The 23,703-nt window shown below is 50.8% G+C and overlaps 14 protein-coding genes across 14 annotated transcripts; 9 read left to right on the top strand and 5 right to left on the bottom strand.

Annotated features, from left to right (window-relative positions):
* The first annotated feature begins 332 nt into the window (after positions 1 to 332).
* On the top strand, positions 333 to 2,119 carry SAICODRAFT_64075 (DEAD-domain-containing protein). Its single transcript, XM_019170040.1, has 2 exons — positions 333 to 524; positions 624 to 2,119. Exons 1-2 carry the CDS (start codon positions 339 to 341, stop codon positions 2,025 to 2,027), a joined length of 1,590 nt encoding a protein of 529 aa, XP_019026567.1. The 5' UTR covers positions 333 to 338; the 3' UTR covers positions 2,028 to 2,119.
* On the bottom strand, positions 2,109 to 2,691 carry SAICODRAFT_23493 (uncharacterized protein; the record flags this gene model as incomplete). Its single annotated transcript, XM_019166696.1, has 2 exons — positions 2,109 to 2,404; positions 2,466 to 2,691. 2 exons carry the CDS (start codon positions 2,689 to 2,691, stop codon positions 2,109 to 2,111), a joined length of 522 nt encoding a protein of 173 aa, XP_019026566.1.
* Positions 2,692 to 3,329: 638 nt separating this feature from the next.
* On the bottom strand, positions 3,330 to 4,087 carry SAICODRAFT_29042 (uncharacterized protein). The gene is made up of 3 exons (XM_019167299.1): positions 3,863 to 4,087; positions 3,729 to 3,807; positions 3,330 to 3,655 (listed from the first exon to the last, which is right to left on the bottom strand). Exons 1-3 carry the CDS (start codon positions 4,064 to 4,066, stop codon positions 3,414 to 3,416), a joined length of 525 nt encoding a protein of 174 aa, XP_019026565.1. The 5' UTR covers positions 4,067 to 4,087; the 3' UTR covers positions 3,330 to 3,413.
* Positions 4,088 to 4,197: 110 nt separating this feature from the next.
* Positions 4,198 to 5,834, top strand: SAICODRAFT_88726 (uncharacterized protein; the record flags this gene model as incomplete). Its single annotated transcript, XM_019171585.1, has 5 exons — positions 4,198 to 4,335; positions 4,382 to 4,470; positions 4,524 to 4,836; positions 4,889 to 5,180; positions 5,227 to 5,834. The coding sequence occupies exons 1-5, from the start codon at positions 4,234 to 4,236 to the stop codon at positions 5,832 to 5,834; spliced, it is 1,404 nt and encodes a 467-aa protein (XP_019026564.1). The 5' UTR covers positions 4,198 to 4,233.
* Positions 5,835 to 6,119: 285 nt separating this feature from the next.
* Positions 6,120 to 6,988, top strand: SAICODRAFT_49441 (uncharacterized protein; the record flags this gene model as incomplete). Its single annotated transcript, XM_019168968.1, has 2 exons — positions 6,120 to 6,229; positions 6,277 to 6,988. Coding segments are annotated over 2 exons (822 nt in total), but the record flags the coding sequence as incomplete, so codon positions are not given.
* A 56-nt stretch (positions 6,989 to 7,044) lies between these two features.
* SAICODRAFT_29041 (GatB/YqeY domain-containing protein) lies at positions 7,045 to 7,906 on the bottom strand. The gene is made up of 3 exons (XM_019167298.1): positions 7,715 to 7,906; positions 7,387 to 7,656; positions 7,045 to 7,332 (listed from the first exon to the last, which is right to left on the bottom strand). Exons 1-3 carry the CDS (start codon positions 7,863 to 7,865, stop codon positions 7,223 to 7,225), a joined length of 531 nt encoding a protein of 176 aa, XP_019026562.1. The 5' UTR covers positions 7,866 to 7,906; the 3' UTR covers positions 7,045 to 7,222.
* Positions 7,715 to 9,079, top strand: SAICODRAFT_88718 (Arv1-like protein). The gene is made up of 4 exons (XM_019171584.1): positions 7,715 to 8,161; positions 8,211 to 8,348; positions 8,397 to 8,772; positions 8,822 to 9,079. Exons 1-4 carry the CDS (start codon positions 8,036 to 8,038, stop codon positions 9,013 to 9,015), a joined length of 834 nt encoding a protein of 277 aa, XP_019026561.1. The 5' UTR covers positions 7,715 to 8,035; the 3' UTR covers positions 9,016 to 9,079.
* Positions 9,058 to 11,410, bottom strand: SAICODRAFT_88714 (apses-domain-containing protein). The gene is made up of 2 exons (XM_019171583.1): positions 10,933 to 11,410; positions 9,058 to 10,883 (listed from the first exon to the last, which is right to left on the bottom strand). The coding sequence occupies exons 1-2, from the start codon at positions 11,150 to 11,152 to the stop codon at positions 9,124 to 9,126; spliced, it is 1,980 nt and encodes a 659-aa protein (XP_019026560.1). The 5' UTR covers positions 11,153 to 11,410; the 3' UTR covers positions 9,058 to 9,123.
* Positions 11,411 to 11,637: 227 nt separating this feature from the next.
* On the top strand, positions 11,638 to 12,079 carry SAICODRAFT_88710 (uncharacterized protein; the record flags this gene model as incomplete). The annotated part of the gene is made up of 4 exons (XM_019171582.1): positions 11,638 to 11,694; positions 11,750 to 11,795; positions 11,856 to 11,943; positions 11,996 to 12,079. The coding sequence occupies exons 1-4, from the start codon at positions 11,688 to 11,690 to the stop codon at positions 12,077 to 12,079; spliced, it is 225 nt and encodes a 74-aa protein (XP_019026559.1). The 5' UTR covers positions 11,638 to 11,687.
* Positions 12,080 to 12,344: 265 nt separating this feature from the next.
* Positions 12,345 to 14,566, bottom strand: SAICODRAFT_88707 (glutamate-cysteine ligase; the record flags this gene model as incomplete). The annotated part of the gene is made up of 1 exon (XM_019171581.1): positions 12,345 to 14,566. Exon 1 carries the CDS (start codon positions 14,330 to 14,332, stop codon positions 12,347 to 12,349), a length of 1,986 nt encoding a protein of 661 aa, XP_019026558.1. The 5' UTR covers positions 14,333 to 14,566.
* A 282-nt stretch (positions 14,567 to 14,848) lies between these two features.
* Positions 14,849 to 16,080, top strand: SAICODRAFT_76440 (eukaryotic translation initiation factor 2 subunit alpha). The gene is made up of 3 exons (XM_019171022.1): positions 14,849 to 15,001; positions 15,062 to 15,454; positions 15,509 to 16,080. Exons 1-3 carry the CDS (start codon positions 14,949 to 14,951, stop codon positions 15,984 to 15,986), a joined length of 924 nt encoding a protein of 307 aa, XP_019026557.1. The 5' UTR covers positions 14,849 to 14,948; the 3' UTR covers positions 15,987 to 16,080.
* A 66-nt stretch (positions 16,081 to 16,146) lies between these two features.
* On the top strand, positions 16,147 to 18,380 carry SAICODRAFT_76435 (uncharacterized protein). The gene is made up of 7 exons (XM_019171020.1): positions 16,147 to 16,293; positions 16,350 to 16,733; positions 16,785 to 16,968; positions 17,018 to 17,214; positions 17,267 to 17,848; positions 17,904 to 18,086; positions 18,140 to 18,380. The coding sequence occupies exons 1-7, from the start codon at positions 16,200 to 16,202 to the stop codon at positions 18,283 to 18,285; spliced, it is 1,770 nt and encodes a 589-aa protein (XP_019026556.1). The 5' UTR covers positions 16,147 to 16,199; the 3' UTR covers positions 18,286 to 18,380.
* A 1,320-nt stretch (positions 18,381 to 19,700) lies between these two features.
* On the top strand, positions 19,701 to 21,910 carry SAICODRAFT_53030 (uncharacterized protein; the record flags this gene model as incomplete). Its single annotated transcript, XM_019169192.1, has 3 exons — positions 19,701 to 19,804; positions 19,858 to 19,965; positions 20,020 to 21,910. 3 exons carry the CDS (start codon positions 19,701 to 19,703, stop codon positions 21,908 to 21,910), a joined length of 2,103 nt encoding a protein of 700 aa, XP_019026555.1.
* A 330-nt stretch (positions 21,911 to 22,240) lies between these two features.
* On the top strand, positions 22,241 to 23,609 carry SAICODRAFT_64065 (uncharacterized protein; the record flags this gene model as incomplete). Its single annotated transcript, XM_019170039.1, has 5 exons — positions 22,241 to 22,264; positions 22,392 to 22,598; positions 22,652 to 22,825; positions 22,881 to 23,021; positions 23,081 to 23,609. 5 exons carry the CDS (start codon positions 22,241 to 22,243, stop codon positions 23,480 to 23,482), a joined length of 948 nt encoding a protein of 315 aa, XP_019026554.1. The 3' UTR covers positions 23,483 to 23,609.
* Positions 23,610 to 23,703: the final 94 nt, after the last annotated feature.

The raw sequence follows: 23,703 nt of genomic DNA, 5'->3' as shown, positions 1-23,703 counted from the left end.
CTTCGCGTAAGCTTCAACGGAAACCAGTTGGCGGTGGGTGCGGCTTATGTTTTCAGGTATCCTACCGATCTGGGGCGAACGTATCGTTCTGTACTGTACGTACTTACGTACGTCTTATCGATAGTTGACGTAAGCCTGCTCGACTGCGGAGTGCGACTTGAATGATAGACATGAAACCAGAAGATTTTTGAAAGAAACACAACGGATGTTCTCATTGTACCAGAGGACGGAGTGGGATGCAGCACCTGCTCCAAGATACACGGCACGTGAGGGGCGTCTGGCTACCGGTGTACTTTGGAAAAAAACCCAGGAAAACGGCGTCAAGCAGAACGACAAGGATGGATGCTTTCAGGTTGCTCGGGGCCGGTGCTTCATTCAAGAAGAACGGCAAGTTTGCTAGGGATCACGAACTGTTCAACGCACAACCTGCACGTAGGGATCCTGCCGAGGCTGCACGAGCGGAGAAGGACATCGAAAGAGAGCTCGACTTCTTCCATACAGCTGCAACCCAGCCATCTGCCTCTGTTACGGCGGATGAAGGGTCACTATCCAAGAAGCGAAAGCGAAACCATAACGATGACCACGCAGCAAACGGGTCGTTGACGACAATCACCACCGCCGAGGAAGCCAACGCTCACCGAAAAGCAAATCGCATCAAGGTCACAGGTACCGACGTTCCATATCCTTTTGCATCATTCTCCGACCTTCTTTCTCGGTTCGAACTTCGTTCGTTTCTTAAACGAAATCTGGACAAGTATAACTTCAACAAGCCTACACCCATTCAGATGCAGGCCATCCCTATTCTTTTGCACAAACGCGATTTGCTTGCCATCGCCCCAACTGGAAGTGGTAAAACACTTGCGTTCGTGTTGCCTATGGTTCAGGATTTGAAGGCGCATGAGTCTGCGGGCTTCCGTGCTTTAATCATCTCTCCAACACGCGAGTTGGCGCAACAGATCTACAACGAGGTCAAGAAGCTGACCGAGGGAAGGGGAATGAAGGTTTGCATGTTGACGAAGGCTACGGCGGCTACACAGGCACAAGCCCCTGAACTGCGACAGAAGTTTGATATCTTGATCTCCACACCGTTGCGTTTGGTTCATGCTCTGCAGCAGGAGTCCATCGATCTCAGCAATGTACGACACCTCATCATGGACGAAGCGGACAAGTTGTTTGAACTGGGTTTTCTGGAGCAGACAGATGAGATTCTAGCTGCATGCTCGTCACCGGCGTTGCAGAAGGCACTGTTCTCTGCAACTCTGCCATCGTCCATCGAACAGCTTGCGAACACCGTCATGAAGGATCCAGTCCGTGTTATCATTGGTTCAAAGGAGGCTGCCGCTGAGACCATTGACCAAAAACTTGTGTATGCTGGAAATGAACAGGGAAAACTCATAGCCATTCGCAATCTCGTGCAGACCGGTGGTCTTAAGCCCCCTTGCTTGGTGTTTGTGCAAAGCATCGAGCGTGCAAAGGCATTGTTCCATGAGTTGGTGTATGATGGATTGAATGTCGACGTAATTCACGGAGAGCGGACAAAGGCTCAAAGAGATGCTGTCATTGACAAGTTTCGTGAAGGCCAAATTTGGATTCTGATCGCTACAGACGTCATGGCTCGTGGTATTGACTTCAAGGGAGTCAACTTGGTCATCAATTATGATTTTCCCCAGTCAGTGCAATCTTATGTCCACAGGATCGGCCGTACTGGACGTGCCGGTCGTCGTGGTGAAGCCGTCACGTATTTTACGAAGGATGATGCCGAGTACTTGAAGTCAATTGTCAACGTCATGAGGCAGTCTGGTTGTGAAGTGGAAGATTGGCTCTTGAAGCTCAAGAAGCCCAGCCAGGAAGCCAGAAAGAAGTTGAAGAAGAAGCCTGTTGACCGAAGGAATATATCCACACAACCCAAGGTTTTCAAGGAAAAGCGTGCGCATAAAAAGGACATTATCGAGAATTCGAAGAAAAAGAAGGCGCCGCAGCAGGAAGTTGTCACTGCTAGCGACCATGAGGGAGACGAAGCAGACTGAGTACGTGCTAGATATATAACAGCCCAATGGTTCAATTTCGTATCTTTTCACTATGATCCTCTCGATCTCTTTTGTTACACTCTAATGATGGTGCTCTTCCTTCAATCCAGGCACATCATAACCGACCATGTTTCTGCGACCGATCATCTCACCAACAGCGAAGAAACCCATCAACTCAATTGCGTAAACAACCCACTTAATGTAATCTTGCTGAGAAGCGTTCTTGAAGGTTTCCGGGTTGCGGAGCTGGGTCAAAACGTTCTGGACGGCAGACTGAGCCTCGACGACGTTGGGAGGGCTCATCTTCTCCTTAGTGTAGACCTGCTTGGCAATCTCACCACCGACCTTGCCCCAGTAAAGGACAGGGTCCTTGAAGGCTGCGCAAAAGAATTAATATGACACGATCACAGCGTACCGGCCGAACGGCTATCCACTTACACAGAACCTTGCCGACGAAACCGCTCGCCTGGCTAGATGCAGATCCGACGAAGGCAGTTGCCTTGACACCAAGAGCCTTTGCCTGTTCCTGAGCCTTCTGAGCAGCATCCTGAGCCTTCGAGGCGGTGTCCTTGGCAGCCTCAGCAGCCTTGGTGGTAGTAGACTCGTTACGCACAAGGGCGCGGGACTGTTGACGGAGAGCAGCGCGGACACCGAATCTAAGCATGATTGAAGATTGAAGACTGAAGGTGGAAGAATCGAGGGATTGCCTTGGTGGAGCACTTTACTGCTGACTGGTTGTCCAACTGATCCCGGGGTGCAATTGGCTGCCAGGCCGCATAGAGCGTAGCGAGGGTCTGCCTGCCTGCCCCTGATCCCCCGCGCTCCCGTATCACGGCGCTGCCTTCAGTCCACAGCGAAGACAAGTCGAATGTCATGAGCGGGTATATGCTCACAGACTCCTTCTCTTTCGTCTGCTAACAGCTGTGCAGGTGGATTATTGTTCTTGTCGCCATCGTCGTTGCCGTTGCAAGTGTCGCAGCTTACGTCTTTGCACCAAAAGGAGACAACCAGTCGTGAGTCTTCTCCCAAACCAGATGTGCGTGTTCTAACGCATGCTTCAGTGTTTGGCGATCAACTTTGATCCTGTCCATGGTATCGATGTACCTGGTGTGGGCCATCACCTATCTTGCACAGCTGCATCCGTATGTATTCTCGTCACACACGTTGTCGAAAACACCCGCTGATTCAGAGTTACAGCCTCATTCAACCTCGCAGATCGGATTTACGTCCAGAAATGGTGGATTGAACAGTTTAGTCGACGTTCGTGTCATGTTTCCAGTCTGTTCTGAGGAGGGCGCAGGTCGCATATATTGCCGCACGGGCATGCAGATTTTCACTATATTGAGCTTTTCAGCTTCGGAATTCGGATCTATTCAAAGCATTGCTCTAAGCGTGTTTTTTCCTGCTATTGCTGGCACCACGCAAGCCCTCTTTTATCCTACCCCACATGTCCCACGACATAAGAATAGGGATCAGAATGTATGGTAGATAGAACGCTAGTAGCGTCGCTTTCTCGGGCATGGCTAATATGTGATCCTTGAAGGACAGCAATTCACCCAGGCAAGCTGATGTCGTAGTGGTAACGTGGATACCATAAATTAGTAACGGAAGGTAGACATCCTTGGCACCTGAAGCAGATTCAGTCAGCGACAGCTCTTGTCAATGCGTACGTCCGGCATTGCACGCAGAGGTAGGTGGTACCTTTCCATAGTTCGAAAGCAGCGTAGAAGAAGAAGGGAAGCTGAAAGAGTGCCTCGTATGCAAGGAAAGCTGTAAACCACTATGACAGAAATGCTGTCAGCATGTGGATAACACACTTCGAATATACGACGTACGCCTCCCGGGTAGGACTGCGATCCAATCAAAGGGTCCTTGTATGTAGTGACGTACCAACTCCTCAGATCTTTCATCCATGGAGGAGTAAGTGCATCAGGGTACAGAGGTGACAGGTCGATGAGCAGCGTCGGCGGAATGTGCTGGATGAAGTATACCAAGTACAGCTTATCCAGCCAACCGCGAGTCTTTGGCTTGAATGTCATTCCTGGAGATACCGCACCGCACATAAACGGTATATATGCTCATACGCTTGCAGGGCCGTCTGTGGGGAACATCTCGGGCAAGGAACGCGTCGCACATACGGCGACGCGCTGTATTGGGCACGCTCATTTGGACGTTCTGTAGACATTGAGGTCAAAGATCAACTGGAATGTTTGGAGTACAGCCATCGACAGTGCCGCTCCGAGCGCACCAAGCAGCCGCAGTCCTCGCTTTCGGTCTTATCCAAGAGCATGTCCCCGAACCCTACATGGTACGTCGTTCGCTGGTCATGGACGCCGTTTCTGACTTCCGCAAAGGATGAAATCTTCCACATTCCGCAAGCTCTGAGATACATCGAAGGGGATTACTGGACTTGGGATCCAAAGCTGACGACACCGCCGGGACTGTATGCAGTTCACCCGCACAAATCGAATCCGTTCACTGATATATGCTGACCAGATACGCTCTCTCTACGGCTGCGCATTGGATGATGAAGGCGTTGCCCATATCCTACTATATAAAATCGATCCTCAGCTTCCGATTCCCGAATTTCTTGCTTGCGGTTGTCATACTGCCCGAATTGATAGCGAAACTTTACAGACGAATACACGCCGGCGCTTCGGCAAGCCAGATTGAATATAGCAAGCTCATTGCGACGTTCCCAATGTCTACATTCTTTGGGATGCTGTATTATACGGACGTGCCGTCAACAATAGCCGTGCTTCTTGCTTACCTTGACGCCTTGGAGAAGAGACGTTGGAGAAGCGCTCTAGTACGTCTGGGAGCTGTACCTTTGATGTGCAAAAACTGATTCAGAAACGCAGTTCAGTCTGGTGAGTCTAGCCTTCCGACAGACCAATGTGATCTGGGTTGCGTTTGTTATGTTTATCTCGCTTCTCCGCGACCTTCAAGAAGAGAAAGAAGACGGCAGACCACTTCTCGTAAACCCAGTTGCGGTTCACGCCTCTTTCCCAGAGACCTATTTTAAGTCTACGTGGTCCTTGGCACGTATTGCCGGCCTGCACTGGTGCAAAACGATAAAGGCTGTCACGTGGTATATCCCAGTTCTGGTTGCCTTCGTCGTTTTTCTTGCCTGGAACGGAGGCATCGTCCTCGGTATGACTCTCATATCCCTGTAATGTTCTCGGCTAACACACACAAGGTGACAAGTCAAATCACATCGCAGGATTGCATATTCCGCAGCTTTTCTATCTTGCCGTCTTCGCAGCATTTTTCAGTTTCCCTCTTCTTCTCACGCCTTCACTCCTGCCTCAATTTCTCAGGAGCAGGCTCGGTACCTCACAAATGGTTATTTCTACCGCATTGCTACTTGGTGTTATGATTGCTGCTGTCCATTACAACACTAGAGTACATCCTTTCATCCTCGCTGACAACCGCCACTACGTCTTCTATATATGGCGCCGTACAATCTCGGCACATGCACTGGCACGTTACGCCGCTGTACCAGTGTACTTCGGCGTTATCTGGTTGACGCTGCGGGAGCTTGCTACAGCTCAGTCAGTACTTTTCATGATGGCATTCTGTGGCGCAACGGCTCTGACACTGATTCCAAGTCCGCTTCTGGAATTCAGATACTTCATTCTGCCCTACTTGATTTGGCGGCTCCACATCAAACCTAGGAATTCAAGCAGGTCATTTATGGAGTACGTATGGCATGAGCTGATATCAGCGCTCACGGTATGGATGTTCATTTACAGACCATTTGAATGGAGTCATGTACCAGGCGAGGTGCAAAGATTCATGTGGTAAACAGGTAGTTATCACTGCCAAAATGTCAGTCTCCGCCTTCTTCCTTGCCTCTATCCTTTTGCATGTTCTTGAAATCCATTCACTTGTGTTACTATAAATAAGCATTGCTACCAGGCGTACCCGACTCCAGCATCCAGGCACACGCCAGCCCGCGCCGGCGACGTCGTTACACCAACCTTATCGTACTCCACCACTACAACAATTGCAATGGACGCTTTCAAGAACATCAACCTCAGCAAGATCCAGTCTGGCCTTCAGTCCTCTATCCAGTCTGTCGACATCCAGTCCGTCCAATCGTCCTTCTCCTCCTTCACTCCTTTCGCTAGGCGTACGACTCAATGGGCCAAGGAGCGCATTGGTGCTTCCGACGTTGAGAAGACAGAATTGCCCCAAGAGTGAGTCTTCTTACAACTGATCCAGAAGGTTTCTAACGTCTCGACAGATATCTTGATCTTGAACGCCGCGTTGATGCGTTGAAGGCTGTTCACCAGAAACTTCTTGGCATTACTTCTACTTACGCCAACGAGGGATATGACTATCCTGTTCACTTGAAGGAGTCTTTCACCGACTTTTCTAAGCAAGTGCAGGACAAGTTCCAGTCGCTCTCCCAGGCTCACACTGCTGCCGAAGCCCAGGCTGCCCTTGTCAAGGCGGGACCTAAAGGTCAGCCGAAGACCCTTGCGCACGCCCTTGCTCGTGCCGCTTATGCTTCAGCCGACCTCTTGGGTACCTCAGACCCATTCGGAGCTGCCTTGTCCAAGGTGGCCGATGCTGAGGAAAAGGTTGGGGAGGCCCGCCTGCAGCAGGACGACCAAATTCATTCTCGCTTCAATGCAACCATCAACACGGCTTTGTCCATCAACCTCCAATTTGCCGCCCGCGCTCGCAAATCGGTTCAGAATGCCCGTCTTACGCTTGATGCAGCGAAGGCTTCCGCTCGTTCCGCTAAACCTGAACGGGCGGATGCCGCGCGTGTCGAGATTGAGCAGGCCGAGGACAACTTTGTCGCTGCAGTTGAGGAAGCAAGTGGTGTTATGAAGAACGTATTGGACAGCCAGGAAGCTACCGGAGCCTTGCAGCAACTTGTGCAAGCCCAGCTTGATTATCACAAGAAGGCCGCCGAGGTTTTGAGTGGCATCATGGGAGAAATCGAAGCCCCAACCCCGGCATTTTCTAAGACTGACGAGGCTGGTGACGTCGAAGTTGATGCCGAGGGTATCGTAAGCACATAGCGTATTCGAGAATAGTATTACAATAAGATATAGGTGAGATATCCGTGATGCATATTATCTGTTGGTAATCTTAGACGGTAATGAGTGCTGCGGACCGTGAGAAATTGTATGTTTTCGATACCCTTCGTCCCGCAAATACAAGTGTCCTCCGTAATATTATGCGGATGAGGTTCCACTGCTCAAAGTCTTACGGACCAATTCGGAGACGAGCTTTTTCGGTGCCTGCGCATCAGTAACGAGGTTTGCTACCTCTTTCATCACCTTCCCTATACACAAATTCGTTAGCGTTAAGCTGCAAGGATTATGCCCATCGAGCGTACCCATATCCTTAGGCCCTGCCTGGATCTTGTTGCAGACATCAATAATCAAGGCAGTCAGTTCACCTTCCTCCATCTGTTCAGGTAAGTATGCCTTGAGAACCGACGCTTCGGATTCTTCCTTCTCGGCAAGATCAGTACGCTCATGCTTGCGGAACTCTGCCGCTGACTCTTGACGCTTAAGAATGGACTGTTGCAGGAGGGCGAAGACAGCAGAGTCGGTCTCGATGGGCTTTGCCGTTTTTGATGCGTTCGTCACGTCAGCAAGAACACCTGTATAGTGTCAGTATAGGTCCACCGTGATACAAAGTATGGTACTCCAGAGACACACCTTTCAGGACGGCCAACTTATAGGTATCCTTTGCTCGCATGGCTGCCTTCATGTCATTTCTGATTTGCAGAAGAACAGGCGAACCAGCAGCTGGGGCAGCTGTTGAGTAAGCCCGGAAGGCCGTTCTAGCGACAATGGCTGATCTGAACATTGGCGAAGACAGGTATAGGTCGTATCTGGAAATGTACTGCCTGTAGAGTTCGAGGACCAGTCTGACCGCTCTACGAATTCGACGATACAGGGGGCACCTGCGCACGTGACCGTTACGCCGACAACCCCGGAGTTACAGTGCGAGGCAATCTTTCAGAGGATTATCGAACGATGGTGACATCTCGAAGGCTTCCGGAAGGTACTCCTTCGAAACGATATCGTTGCATATCTTGTTCGTTTCCTGTCGATTCACTCTTCATCGAGTACTCCAAAGGAAATCTTACCTTGACACAGTGTGTATGTCTTATGGGACCTTCAACGACGCCTCTTACTGATTCATGGACAGCCTCGGTGCCGGGAGTTTGCAGATAAATATGTGGAGCATGATTATGTTGTCCTCTTCATCGACATCATCCTGATCAAACCTCAAGTCTATCGTCATTTGCTGTTTAACCGCTTTGGTTCAGCATCCGATTCAATTGACGTTCGTCAACGCATCGAACTCTTCAGATACGTTCTAACTCGTTGATAGCGGAGCATTGTACGACTCGGTATCCTGCTCGTTTTGTTCGACGTATACTTGACTTGGGGTCGACTTGAAAAGCAAACCACAGCTGCGCCGTTACCCTTCACCTCAGAAACGCTGCTTCAGAGACACGTTGTGCCTCAATATTTGCGCTTTCTTTTATTATGCCTGGTCGAAACCGTTGCATTTCACCTGACAATACGAGGGCTGGCGCGGTATATGCTGGGCTGGACTAGACCGAACATGTTGAGCACGGCGCTGTTCATTTCGAGCAGTATGAAGCTACTACCGATACTCATGGTTATCTGGTCATACGATGTGTTGGCAGCAGCAAGAGCGGTGGGTTGGGCAGTTGTGGTGAACAACATAGAGGCGCTGACAAGTAAGTTATCATGTCCTGCTTCCGGTCCAATCACTGAATGTTTGTTCAGTTTTACTTGAATGCGGTTATCTGGAAGCAGGTGCCCTGGCCTTCAGTGGAGCTGCTGTTAGGGCTTGTGTTGCATGGGCCGTCTTAAGGTTTTCCATGGTAGATGGGAGCGGTCCTGTTATAGTGTGGCCACAGGATTTGCGTGCACTGGGAGAAGGTTTGCTAAAAACTCTGGAGTGGGTTGGTGTTTCATGAACAATCTGATTACAGCGCTGCTTTTCTGGGACACGTATGGTTCTAATACACAGAGTACAGTGGTATTGCTAAAACTAACGCCAACTAGACCAAACCTAGTCCCCATTTCTAAAAAACCGAGTCTTCCCTACCTGTGGGAGTCAAACTTTGTAGCGAGTCAAGAAGATCATCAAGCAAGCCATCAACCTCCTCGACACGAATGTTACAACAAATAGCAATCAGTCGTCTGTAATCGCTCATTCGCTCACCGACACCAGCCGCAGCACTAAGCTCAACCTGTTCGTTGACAAGTGCTCTCCGCTCACGTTGCAAGCTAGCAAGCTCCTCCATAAGTTGATACTTTTCGGCATCATCCTCGTTTCCAGCGGGGCTATATAACGCCTTTGCACGATGCTCTTCCTCTTGCACAAGCTTTGCAAGATCCTTAGCCTGGTTCCGCTCCATTACTGCACGAAGCCGTTGAGTAAGTACATTCACTTGCTGGAAGCTTTGCTGAGCTTCAGCTTCTTGCATCGCCGGGTTCAGGGAATCGAGCTGCTGCGTCGTCGCCTCTGTCTCAGCCTCTGTTGTCTGAAGCAAATCCTGCGATTGCCGCAGGTCGGAATCTTTCTCTTTCAGCTCCTTCTCGTAGGCGTCGGCCAAAGACCTCAGCCGCTTGCCGATATCGGGCAGCACATCCTGCATGATAGATTTGGCAGGCGCAGAAACAAACGTGGGCTCTTGCGCTTCCACATGTTGCGCGCCGTGAAGGAGCTGTTGTATGGATTGATTTCCTGGCGGAGGCGATGTGCTCATGTTACTGAAAGTAGGGATTGCAGCCGCCGTTCTCATCTGATCGTGCTGGTTGATATACTCGGTCGCAGTATGACCTTGATTATTCGGAATCCCTGGATTTGCGAGGAAGTCCATCATCACGCGAGCGCACTTGCGTGCACCGTTACGGGCGCATATCAGTAGTGCAGTATCTCCTTCCAAGTTCCGCATATCCAAGATGCGGCCGATTTGTTCTTTGGACTGAGTTTCTGCCAACTTCGCCAATAGCAGCTCGATGTAGTTCCTTGCCGCAGCCAGCTTGGACCTGGTGGTCGTGGTCAATGCGATGTGATGGAAGACGGTTTGCCCATATCTATCCATACAATACACTGTACTTTGCAACATATCAACCAACCGTGAGAACGTTCGCTGCTCATAGTTGTTCGTAAACATGATAGCTCGCATCAGGGGCGTCTGGCCTTGAGCATTTGCCAAAGATATATCAGCTCCAGCTTCTTTTAGCAGTTGTGCAACTTCCACAGTCGCCATGGCGCATGCCCAGTGGAACGCGGTGTGGCCCTCCTCATCAATGATGGAGTTGGCATCGAAGTCGGGCAGAGGCCGATATAAGAACTGAGGAAAATGCTCCTCAATTGGCTGTATGAAATACTGCAGAAGCTGCTCCGTGTACGACTCGTTCGCAGCTTCATGGCCAGCTGTTTGTCTCTTCCGCTTTCCCAACACTCCATTCGTGCTTTGAGATACTTGCGAGTATACACCTGGAGAGGATGCCCGGCTATGAGAGGCGCTCCCAGACCCGCTACCCAAAGACTCCTCACTGACATCACCATCCTCGAGGTCACTTTCGGAATCGGGCAACACAGGCCGTGGTGGTGGAGCCATCACCCGAGGAACAGGTGCTGCAGCTGCACGCTTTGCTACCGCAGCCTTCGCCTTCGGCGCAGCTTTGGTCCTCGTGGAAGCAGCGGTGATGTGCTTCGGAGCCAACGGCGGACTCTCGGAGGTTTCCCGAAAGTCAATAATAGGTTGCAGGACTCCTTCAATCCCATACTGGCTTGCTATTTGCCGACCTCGCTCGAGAGGTACCCAGGTTCCTACGGAGTAGGTCAGTAGCTGATATTGATTATCGCAGGAGTATCGCACCTTGGTATTTACCGTAACCTCCCTGTACCTTCTCATGCGTACCCTTCTGCACATCGCGCTCGAGGATACGAGTACGCTGGGGTTTGTCAAAACCGGCAACCTTCAATATTTGCGTCGCATTCAACCATCCGTCCGAACGGCGACGCATACATGCGATTCCTTTCGCTAAATACTCGAACACCGGCACACCCGAATATGTCGCTTTGTATATTTCAGGCATCTTGTCTAAGTACAGAAAGCTCCGAAGGTGTATGCGTCTTCGTTCGTATTGCGATGAGACAGTTGCACAGAATAGCCGATGCGAATACTGTGGTGGCAGCCAGGGCAGAGCTGAGCAGATCTGTCGCAAAGCGAAGTGTAGTTGACTGCGGAAGACAGATGCCGCGAGAGAAAGGAGGCCCACTCTGGAAATACTTTAACCAGATATGCGAAACCGATTAGGCAATGAACAGAGAAGCGCTGGCAAGGAGACTGAATGCTCGTTATTGACTGTCCCCAAGGAAGACGCGTTCTGCCGCGGTACAGCCCACGCGAGTCAAATGAAACTTCGTAAAGAATTGGTCTACAGAAAAGCAAGAAAGTATATTGATATCTGAAAAGCAGAAATAGCAGCTCGAGTGTGAACACCCTTCTGTGACTGGGTGATGGTTGTGCCTGGGTCGCCGCAGCGCGTGCATTGCTATGGTCACCGGAATCCATCAGGCAGCTGGAGGAGCCATTGCTATAGACCTCCACAGTTCTCTACACAATCAAAGATGAGCGGTATGATGGAGCGACTGCTATGGCCGTGCGGTGCAAATGCTAATTCTGTCGTTAGTATCACAAGAAGAGATGAAGGCATACCGTGTCCCTCTAGGTTACAGGTAATAGACTTTCCGCCCCGGCGCACCCCAAGCACTGGCCTGACTCATGATCGAATTTAGGGACAACTGTGCACACCTTCTTATCCCATTGAACAGCTGCAGAATCAAGACCCTGTACGCACCATGGAAGTGCGAGGATGAGCGTCACGTACGTGTATAATCTTGCACAGTTGGAGTTCGTGCTGACTGAAATGCAACAGTCTTATGAGAAGTGTCAATATGAAGATTTCAAGAAGCGTGTGGCGGAGATGAAGGAGTTGAAGGAGGCAGCTGCAGAAGAGTGATACTCGTCGAGATCTCATGGAAGGAAGTATTCGGCAACGGTTGCGTTAAATGCCGACCAGTCATGTACGATAACAGTCACACCGTATAACCAGACGACAAATGAACCTTTTTTACAAAGCAGTGTTGGGTGTTTCGGTTGACAGAGCATAACGAGCAAAGAGGCACCCGAGAATTACGCAATTGGCATTTTCATATTATCGCGAGACCAAGCATGCTTAATTCGCGTATATGCCATTCGAGCCCAGCTGTACTTCATCCACTGCTCATCAAAATCCCAGCATCTCCCTTCCTAGTCCTTCTTCACGCCCCTCGCCATTGGTAATCTTCTCTACTGCCTTTATCAGGTCATAGTTGATCTCTCTCGAAACAACACTGTCCTTCTTATATGCTGGATGATTGCGAACAAACTCTCGGATCCATGTCGCCGCAGTTTGTAACTCCCCACTTGCCCTCCTCCGAATGAGCGCCAAATATTTATTCAACTCGCACCTGGTCTCGACATCGCAGTTGATCGAGTTCAGGTAGTTTTCCACCAGGGGAAGCAAACCTGGGTAATCACCCTTGCCGTTCATGATTTCGTTGATGGTCATGCGTTCGTATTCGTCCTCGACAGGTCCTAAAGTGGGTGCACCAGGGGAGCCAGGCCGTGAAGGCTTATCACCGTTAATGTGCGGAGCCCCTTCCGAACAGCTGCCGGTAGTCGGGAAGACATTCTTGCGGAACCAAAACTTTTCTGTCAGGATAGCCCCGCGGTGATGAGCCAGCTGCATGTTCTCGTCGACCTTCGATATGGGAATGTAGAAATTCAAGCCAAACGACAAGATTGCTCTGGTCAACAGCACGATGAAGATGGAAAACGCAGCGTTCTCAAAATCGGTAATCTGGATTTCCATACTTCGGAATTCGACCCTCCATCCAATGTCACTACCAGGCGGTGGGGGCTTGAAACGCATGGTTTGCCAATTCGTAGACCAGATGTTCTCGAAGTGATCAGACGAAACGGTGTCATTTTGATCAATCAGCTCAGAGAAAATGACCAGCGGATCCCGGATGAACAGATGGGACACGTGATTGGCCAAGCGTTCGTCAATTCCCGCATCCAAAAGCCTCTGCCTGATGGCCTCGTCCTTCACAAGAGGTACATCGTTATATTCTGGACGCAAGCGTTCATCTTCCGAAAGGTAGCAATCAACCGAGTCGTAACGGGATTTTGGAATGCGGTATCTGCTGTTCTTGAGGGGACCTTCACCACGCTCCTCCGGGGGCCGATCATCCACGCTACCAGCGATTACATTCCACCTACAGTCCTGATTGGATACATATCCTCTCCATAGCGGCGCTGCAGCAGTCATGGCCAACATGATAGGGCCCAGGGGGGTAAGCTGATCGTACAGTCTCCTGGCCTCCACCACGTTCTTTGCTTGAAACGTGATTTGTAGACAGCAACATCCCATACCGAAGCCCATGCTATCCATGTAGATATGGTCGACTTTTGCGGCACCTTCCCTTGCATTCGCATCTTCAGGGAACAAGTCACGGTCGCGAGGGATGGTCGGATCAACAAATGGACGCGGAGTGTTCTCATCAAAGAAGATGGGAACGTTCATGGCAACCTTCTCCGTACGGCGAGTCCGGATGTTGGCCGTAAGAGTTGGAAAACGCGGATGCGGATTGATGATCTCATCTGGAAGGAAGAGGGAGCGAGAGGCAGCACCGGTTGGTGGGTAATAAGGGTCTGTGAAACGCTCGCATCCAAGACGAGGATAGGATGTCAAAGTAATGGGCGATTCGTTTTCTTTCATGTGCGCTTTCGCAATGACTCGGCGTCGCTTCATGTTAGGCTCCACACTGAGCAAGTCCTTGAGGGAACAGCTGTACGGAGCACCTGGCGTAGCTTCCAGCATGTACCTACCATACTCGGCATGAAAGGTGGGCAGAATCTCCGCAGGGCTAACAGATGATTGCTCTTGTTGTTCCGGTATCACACCGCCCGCTCTCTTAAGCGCTTCGTCGTCGGCGAGCGTTTTGAGAATCTCCGCTTGACGCAGCGACAACCGAGCATCCTTTTCGTCATCGTCATAAGAAACAACAATATATTCCACCTCGTCTCCCCAAAGTAACGTGTCACCCTCTTTGTCCTTCGTGTTCCGCCAAATACTCAGGAACTGGTCGATGCCATGTTCTCTGACATGATCCGCCAGCTTCTTACACTCCTCCCAATCCAGAGGTGTTCCGAGCGAAAGCAAACCCATGGGAGCTCAAGGACGTTGTTCCAAGTGTTTTAACTACCGCACGATGTCACGGATCAACTCCCGAAATACGGATAAGGTTCGACAGAGGGGAAACGTTCGAATCTTGGGTCTGGTGCTGAACCTCAAGCCCAGCTGCGTCGATCTGGCTGAAATACAGTCGCAATGACGGAATAGAATGGCGCGATGTTAGAGGGCTTCCCGGACCGAGATATTTCCTCCCTTGCAGTCCTTTTCTCGAGGGGATGTTACGGATCTCCGCCGACGTATGAGCGCTGCTGAATAAGCTCACGTGCGCGCACCATTGCACCGGGAGCCGATGTCGACATGTCTCTGCCGCAAGTGAAAGATCGAAGGGGAGTTTCGTAGCAAGACAAGCAAAGAAGTTCATCACATTGCACAAATACTCTTGTCGCACTCTATGTAAAAAGCAGTGCTCTTCTACCAGGTCCCAGCACGGGGTGCGAATTCGACGTTCTGCAGCTCTCGGCGGTCTACAGCGCGAGTCTCGACGCTTCAGAAATCAGGCCTCAGACAACTTCATCGACCTCGATCACGCCCCAGGTGCTGTCTTTATTATCTCGTTCAGCTTATAGATCGATCGATTGTCGCCGTCATAATGTCTGTGACTTGCCGTTTTTACGAGAACAGGTTCCCGGAGGTGGACGAACTGTATGTCAACCATTTATCTGATGCACCGGGGCGACAAACTGACCGCTGGTGATTTTGTAGTGTCGTTGTCAATGTCAGACAAATCGCTGAGATGGGAGCTTACGTCAAGCTTTTGGAGTACGACAACATTGAGGGAATGATTCTGCTGTCCGAGTTGTCTCGCCGTCGTATCCGTTCCATTCAGAAGCTTATCCGAGTTGGACGGAATGAGGTTGTCGTTGTGCTCAGGGTAGACAAGGAGAAGGGTTACATTGACTTGTCCAAGCGCCGAGTTAGCCCAGAGGATATCCTCAAGTGTGAGGAGCGATTCAACAAGTCAAAGGCTGTTCACTCCATCTTGAGACACGTCGCCGAGAAGCACGAGGTTTCTTTGACTGAGCTGTACGAGACCGTCGGCTGGCCTCTGTACAAGAAGTACGGACACGCATACGACGCTTTCAAGTTGGCCATTTCGTAAGTCGCACTGCAGTTCACTCTGATTCCTCGCACTAACTCGTCATTTTCCAGCAACTCTGAGCAAGTGTTTGAGGGTCTGACAGCATCAAAGCCCGAGATTATTCCCGACCTCCTCACCCAGATCGCCCGCCGCCTTACTCCTCAAGCCATCAAAATCCGTGCCGATATCGAGGTTACGTGTTTCGGTTACGAGGGTGTCGACGCCGTCAAGGCCGCACTCAAAGCCGGCGAGAACAAGGACAACGTGGACGCGCCTGTCAAGGTCAAGCTTGTCGCTCCCCCCTTATACGTCGTTCTCACCAACGCACTGGACAAGAACACTGGTATTCAAGCTTTGGAGGCATCTATTGAGACTATTAAGAAGAGTATCGAGGCGGCTGGTGGAAATTTGGTTGTGAAGATGAAGCCTCGGGCTATCAGTGAGACTGATGAGCTCGAGCTTGCCGAGCTTATGGCACGTAAACTCCAGGAGAACGCGGAGATTTCTGGTGATGAGGATGAGGGAAGCGATGTTGGCGATGCCGAGTAGAGACTTTACGCGGATCAAAAGCAAAAGAAAAGAAGGAGAATATCCATCAAGATATCAATAAATCAGGTTTACCATATTTAAGGTTATCTCGGGCTTCCTTAGCGATATGATGTCATGTGCGGCAGGCAGATAGCTGCAGTTGGCTCTGACTGCGCTTCCAAGAGAGCATTCACTTCACCAGCAATCGGAGTAGGCCTTGCACTGCCAGGAGCAATGGCTTTTCAAGGCAGACAAGATACGTCCAGGGGTCCTCTCCTTCCCTACAGCGACAACGATCTCAACAGAAGTCCTGCCATCTCCGCTCAACGTATGCCGTACAATTATCCTCGCACTGCCTGCTCCATTGCTGATCAGTGACCACAGATTGCACAAAGGTCGCTCTTCGGATAAGATATCTCGTCCAGGAGATCATTCCCGTAGCCTACAAGGAAAGCCACGTCACGAAACCGAATTCAAGGATCATCACGAACGATGTAATTGAGCTGGTACGGACGAGGGCCGGAGTGGATTCCAAGGAAACGAATGCGTGCGTTGTGTATGCGCTTTTGATGTGCAGGAGGTGGTTCATGAAACAGTCAAAGTCAAACCTTCCTGATGCCGATCTCAACAATCTTCGTGCTGTTGCGTGTGATGTGCTTGCAAAGCAGATCATTGACACCACAGATGATGTGGACGAGCTTTTCAAGAGCCTTCTGTTTCGACGTTACTCCATGCTACAAGCCGGTAGCGAAACTGACCGAATCAGCGGTGAGTGTGTCCTATTTGTGTTGATGTACCTGTACTCATACCGTGCTCAAGCTGCGGAAGCCGCAATTGACCAACATGTTACGTACGTTATTGGAGCAAATAACTTTCAGAGGTGCATCACGTACCTCTGGAGGGGTTATTGGGAAGTGGATTCAGGACCAGATGGGATGACTTTTACCCCCAACCGCGAACTTACCAACACCTCCTTCAGAGTTCACTTGGACGGCGAGAAGATGTAGGAGCTCATTCTCTTGTTCCTATACTCTTGCTAACCAGCACGATAGCAAAACGCCAAGATACCAGACTCTTTGGGGAGTTGTAACATCGGTGATATTCCTGCTACTTTACACCATCGCTGTGAACACCCCGGATGCCATTGGCCAGGTCGATGTGGTTGAGATCATCCTGTACGTCTTTGTCATTGCTTCGACCATCGACGAGTTTGCAAAACTATGGAAGGTTGGCAAGATCGCTTACCTAGGTAATATGACAATCCTTGAAGCAGAAGATCTCGCTAACCAGTGTCCGTGCAGCGTTTTGGAATGTATGGAACTTGACTACTTATACCATGTTCCACATCTGTCTTGGATACCGCGTTGCGGCTGCCGTCACCAAGGATTCTGAGAAGCAGTTGCAGTACAACTTGAGAGCCTATCAGTTCCTTGCTGCTGCGGCTCCATTAATGTGGACACGCATGCTCCTCTATCTCGACACGAGTAAGTTTTTTGGTACTATGCTTATTGTTACGAAGGAGATGCTGAAGGAATCTGTTGTCTTCTTCGCGTTGCTTGCTGTTGTAGCGGCTGGTTTCATCCAAAGTTTCTTGGGGCTGGACTCTGCTGACCGAGTGTTGGACTCGCCTGTTGCACTTCTTCATTCGATTATCCAGGCCGTCCTTCAGTCACCGGACTTTGATACGTTCAGGGATTTTGCAAAACCATTCGGTCCTATCCTTTATTACCTCTGGGTTTTTGTGACAGCTGTGATTTTGCTGAACATTCTCGTTGCGTTGTTCAACGTAGCGTATTCAAACATTACGGATAACAGTACGGATGAGTTTTTGGCTTTGTTCTCACGCCGGACGCTCAATGCCGTGCGAGCCCCGGATGAGAATGGTGAGTGCTTTCAAGCAAGGCGTTTAATTGCTGATGTACTAAGATTGTAATTCAGTCTTTCTCGCTCCTTTCAACCTGGTCGAGGTCATATTTCTTTTGCCGTTACAGCCCCTGCTGTCTCGCTCGGCTTATCAAACCCTCAACAGGAAGGTCATCTTTGTACTGTACTTTCCTTTTCTTTGCGGAATTGCCTACTTTGAAAGTCGGTTCCAGGCCAAGTGGATTCAGAAGAACAAAAGTGAGATTACACAGACGTGTTTGATGAATGTGACAGCTGACAATTCAATATAGGTCACGGCGAGGAACTCGGACAGGAACCCGATGAAGATTGGGAAGGCGAGGATGAGTTTGCGGCATTATCGGAAGACGGAACCGAAGCGGGGAGCAAGTGGAAGAAGATGGTGAGGGAAACGGCACCGAACCCCGCGGAACAGTAGACGTTAAGCGATGCATCAAGACAGTTAAGGTACCGCTTACGTATACCCAATGGAACTTCATGACGGGAAGGCCCAAGTCGGGTGCCGCAGTCCACTCCAGATTATGAGCGCTACCGGTGACTGAGACACGCGCGCACTCCGTCCGACCGAAGACAGCAGCGAAAGTACATGTAGTGGGAGATGACGCAGTCAGCGCACGACCTTTGACTTCCGGTTGTCGGTACCGTAGCCGTCCCGTTGCCGTCATGAACAGCTCCTGCAAGTATAAGTTGCAATGGTAGAATGACCGTCGTCACTTCTCTACCGCAACGATCACGTAGGACGACCTGCTTACTAATACAACATCGATGTTTCTCTGGGTTCATCTCGGTCCCAGACGATTGGAGGACGCGCGCGTGTTTCGACTAGCGGGGTTGCGGTTGTCGGAAAATCTCAGCCGCCGCCTGCCGCCTGCCCGGCGCGTTCAGACGTCTCTGGCGAAGATTTCCCTCCGCGGAGAACGCTGAATCCCCCTTCTCCCTCTTTCCACATGTGGCGATGGCGAGGGCAACGTTTAAGTCCTCAAGCCACCGGGCTCTCTGCCCGTTTTTTTACGCGGATTGCTGCCGTGCCCGCGTCATCTGCTCCTTCTCCAGTCCTACGCGTTCTGTTTGTTTAGGCTTCCAGCGAAGCACAAGTTACACGAGAAGGGCTTACTGCCAGACCAACGATGATGATGGCATGGTCGAGTATTCCTTACTTTGATCTTCGTGATTGACTTTGCATAGGAGGCGTTTGTTGACTTTTCATGGTCGCAGGAATCTTTTCATCCCGTCTAACGTTTTAGAGTTAAGCTTCTTACGAGTGCAATTGCCGAGCCGGGGAGCTGTGGTGTGCCGGGGGTGTGCAAGAGCTGCTATAGGGGAGTAGAGTAGGTGGAGAGAGTGTAAGAGAAGTCGCTTAACCGTATCCATATCCTTTGCCTCTCTTAATCTCCCCTTCCTCCGAGCGTTCTCCGTCGCGCGGATCTCCCGCTGGTTAGGGTTGGGTCGGTTGTGGCTTCCGAAGAGGGTCTCGCTGGTCTTAGCCGTCGCCGGGGCAAGCTGTGTAGCAGCCAGCAAGCAGCCTGGAGGGCGAGTACCCAATCCTCCACATAAACACCGCCTACCGTCTATCCGTCAAAATCGCTTGATCCGTCGCTCCATCCCGGGATCACGGTCCTCTCTTCACATCACTATCGGCCCGCCCCATCTCTCGACATCTGCCAGTTGCCACTCCGGACACAAGAGTCGCAGAAAAAACAGCATACACTCGCCATGGACGGCAATCACTACAATCCCCACGCTCACCCTCAGAGCCATGGGCTTCCGCCACCGCAAGGTTACGCTCCTGTTCAGCACCCTCCGCCCGGCTTGCCACTTCCTCCCCAGGCTGCCATGGGCGGTCCGCCGCAATACCCTTACAGCATTCCTCCGCCTGGCCACAAGCGGCCATTTCGCCAGAGAAGAAAAGATCCTTCCTGCGACGCTTGTCGCGAGAGGTTTGTCGCATTCATCCCTGCTCTCTCTACTGCTTACTAACGTCTTTCTGCAGAAAAGTCAAGTGCGATGCGACAGAGCACGGCCCCTGTTCGAAATGCGCAGCCAGAAACGTAAAATGTCAGTTTACGAAAGAAACAAGTCGTAAACTATCATCGATCAAGTATGCCAACACCTCCGGCTCATCCCCAAGCGCACACACTGACATCATCGACAGACAAGTACAAGATCTCGAAAGGCAGTTGGAGAGAGCAAAAGCGCAGATTCAGGCGCTCTCGGTTCCTGAGGGTGGAAATCCGAATGCGGAGTACTCTTATCCAGGGACGCCGAGTGACGATCAGGACGATGGATACCGTGGCGGAGAACAGGTTGATGAGCGGTATACAAAAGCATCGGCGACACCAATCGCTCACGAGCGTTCGCCAGTACCGAGTCGACCCTCGCCAGACAACGAGCCGTGCTTACCTCCGCGCGCCGTTGCGGATGATCTCGTTGAAAGCTACTACAGATCGATGCAGACAGTTCTTCCCGTGATCCACTGGCCAACATTTATGGGAAGATACAACGAGGCTTACGCCAAGGGGGACCTCCGCTCTTTCAACCGGACGTGGGTCGTTTTGTTGTATTCCGTCTTTGCATTGGGAGCTCAGTACAGCACGTTACCGCGAAACAACAATGCCACCGCTGGTCTCATTAACAACGGCAATGAGTACTTTGCTATCGCACAAAGCCGCGCACAATGGGATCAGGCCGAGCCCTGCCTCGACGACGTTCGCAACGCTTTGTTGAAGTCAATCTACCTTTCGGAAACCAACCTCATGACGCCAGCATGGACCTGGGCGGGGACGGCATTGCGCATTGCGGAGAGTATGGATTTGCACAAGACGCCATCGAACGCATCCAACCCCCAGCTTGCAGAGGAGCTCGAGATGAGGCGCAGGGTTTGGTGGGGTGTATACGTATGGGACAGAGTGTTGAGTGCAGAGTATGGGAAGTGTCTGAGTATTGACGACTCGGATGTTAGTACGTCTCTTCCAGGTGTTACTGCTGAGGCTATGCTCTCAGAAGAGGGAGCAGGTGCTCGGACTGGAACTGACTTATTCTTGGCTGGTATCTACACCGCCCAGATCGTCGGTGTCGTCATGAAGGCCCTTACGGCGCCTACCATCGGCCAGCAGGATCTCGAGGGGTTTGAGTCGCGTTTCCGCAGCTGCTGGAAGGCGTTCCCTTCCATGTGTTATCCCGACCAGAGGGGTCCATTGCCTCCCCAAGCTTTCTTGCCTTTGCACTTCATGCAGAACGCTCACCTCGTCTTGTACCGCCACAACCTGTCCACTGCAACTTCTCAGCACCTTCGCTTGTCTGCCTTTGACAAGTTGGTGGATGTTGCTCTTGACACCTCCAAGCTTGTGACGAGAATCATCGCGCACCCTCAGCGACCAACTCCTGCTTCCCCGTACTTATCCGCACAGAGCTTGACCTTTGCCGAGAACCGTGCCGTGTACCCTGGATTGTCAAGCTTTGCTGCCGTATCCTCTACTACCGTCACTCACTTGTGGCGCTGCACGCTCTTCTTGTGCTTGAGGGGTTTCTGGGAAGAGGCTTTGCCTCCGGTGCTTGCTTTGGGTGTGGTTGGATACAGGAGGCATGTCAACGAGGGATGCGTCGCCTACCTCCTTCAGTTCTTGCGCTTCGTGCGTACCCACAAGCGGGAAGGATGGTTTGATGAGAATGGCCGTCCTGCTTCTGCAGAGGCTGCTGAAGAGGTTTTGTCATTGGCGATGGGTGATGTGCAGGCTGGAGGTGCGGCTCGTGAGGCACTTGGTATGCTTGCTTTGGGCGAACATGAGCGTACGCCTAACCACCCTTGGTCATACGTGGCTGAAGTCGAGACAATCATCAAGGAGATGATCATGATGAAGCGTACAGACTCTGCGCCCAAGGTTCAAGTCGAAGGACCGCGTGACGAGGGGGCCATTAGCTTCCCCACTCTCCCTCCTTTGAGATATCCCAGCGAGAGATCAGGCGAGACGGCGCAGGATGCTGCCAGCAATGCATCCACCTCACCCGTCCCTCCTTCGAGGATGAGTGTCAACTTTTTGCTATAAAACAAGTGTGTAATCGAAGAACGCGTGAAAGATTTACAGGAGAATAGGTAGCAGATTGGGTATACCTACCGGCGAGAGCTTGAGCATTGTACATGAGGACGGTTATCATTGGCGTTTGCAATACGGTATGGGTTTGAGCGCTGTGGTCCAAGGAAAAGAAGGTCGTTTTTGATAGCACTAGACATATGTGAATTTTTGTTACCGTCGTTCTTAAAGGAGGTTTGTATTCAACTCAAGATGTGTGCTCGTGTCCATCCTCAGTGTAAGTTTGGTTCACCGGACGCGTGCACGTTCTCGCTTGTCTGTGGAGGTTCGGTCCGTGCTGCCGAGATGGCGACGTCGGGGAGCTCATTAGTAAGATGACATAATTCGTACAACCTCATATATAGGAGCCGTGAAGGAAAAACGTACAGACGAGTAGATCAACATTGGCAATATGACTCAAGTCAATAACAAACCACCTGCGAGCATCTACAAACAGGCCGACACAGACGGGAAGTTCAAGAGGCAGGATGCTCAGTTTCGCAATACCATCTCGAAGGATGGGAAACACCAGCCTGAGAAGGGACGTTATTTGCTTTACGCGAACTTGCTTTGCCCGTGGGCTTGCCGGACGCTTATTACCCGGAGCTTGAAAGGCCTTGAGGATATCATTGATGTATCGATCTTGCACTACACGTTGACAGAGGTACGGCTGAGTGAATCCACGCATATGAGTGCACTTCTGACAGGGATGTGTAGAATGGATGGACGTTTGAAAGCGACACTCCTGAGGCCACGGGAGATCCTCTCTTCGGGGCCAAGTATATCAAAGAAATCTACCACAAGGCTAATCCGGAATACAATCTCCGTTACACAGTGCCTGTACTGTTTGACAAGAAGCTTAACACTATTGTGAACAACGAATCGTCGGAGGTTTGTCACTGCCCAGCTTCCTTTTGTTTTGCAATAGTTGACATAAAGGTGACAGATCATCCGCATCTTCAATGAAGCCTTTGATGAATTGCTGCCAACTGACTCGCCAAAGAGGGGCTTGAATTTCTATCCTGAAGACCTTCGTCAGGAGATTGATGACCTCAATGAGTGGGTGTATCATAACTTCAACAATGGAGTGAGTTACAAACCTAAGTCCTCCATATTGATAACCATATTGACCGCCGACTTTCTCAGGTCTACAAAACAGGCTTTGCTACGAAGCAAGAAGTGTACGAGGAGAACGTTCTTGCTGTCTTCGAGTCTTTGGACAAGCTCGAGAAGATCCTTTCTGACGGAAGAGAGTACTTAGTCGGTGGCAGACTGACCGAGGCCGATATCCGCACTTACGTCACGGCGGTTCGCTTTGACACGGCTTACCACACCAAGTTCAAGTGTAACATCAAGATGATTCGCCACGATTACCCTAACGTTCACAGGTGGCTGAGGCACATGTATTGGGATATTCCCGAGTTCAAGAAGTGTACCAACTTCGATCATATCAAGGGTGGGTACTACTACGCTGTCAGCGATGGTGACAAGGCCGGAGGTGTCGTTCCTCTTGGACCCAGGCCTCATATTCTTCCGAAAGATGCGTGAGCTTGAGTGTGGGATCATCGAGAGAGGTCTGGCGGAAATGATATAGCAGAGCCGATATAAAGACGGAGCTTCTAACAATACCGCTACCTCTTAGCAAGGAAAATCGGAATAAAAATATCCAAGTCATGTCCTCCTCCGTGTTTCATGATCTTCGAACTCCAATACTGTATTCCTCGGCAATTCATATCGGATGGTCCCTGCATAAAACCAGAACCTTAAAC

This window comes from Saitoella complicata (genome assembly GCF_001661265.1).
Source record: "Saitoella complicata NRRL Y-17804 unplaced genomic scaffold SAICOscaffold_3, whole genome shotgun sequence".
Taxonomy (NCBI): domain Eukaryota; kingdom Fungi; phylum Ascomycota; class Saitoellomycetes; order Saitoellales; family Saitoellaceae; genus Saitoella; species Saitoella complicata.
The sequence above is the reverse complement of the archived record's forward strand: the minus strand, read 5'-3'. Positions and strand labels throughout refer to the sequence as shown.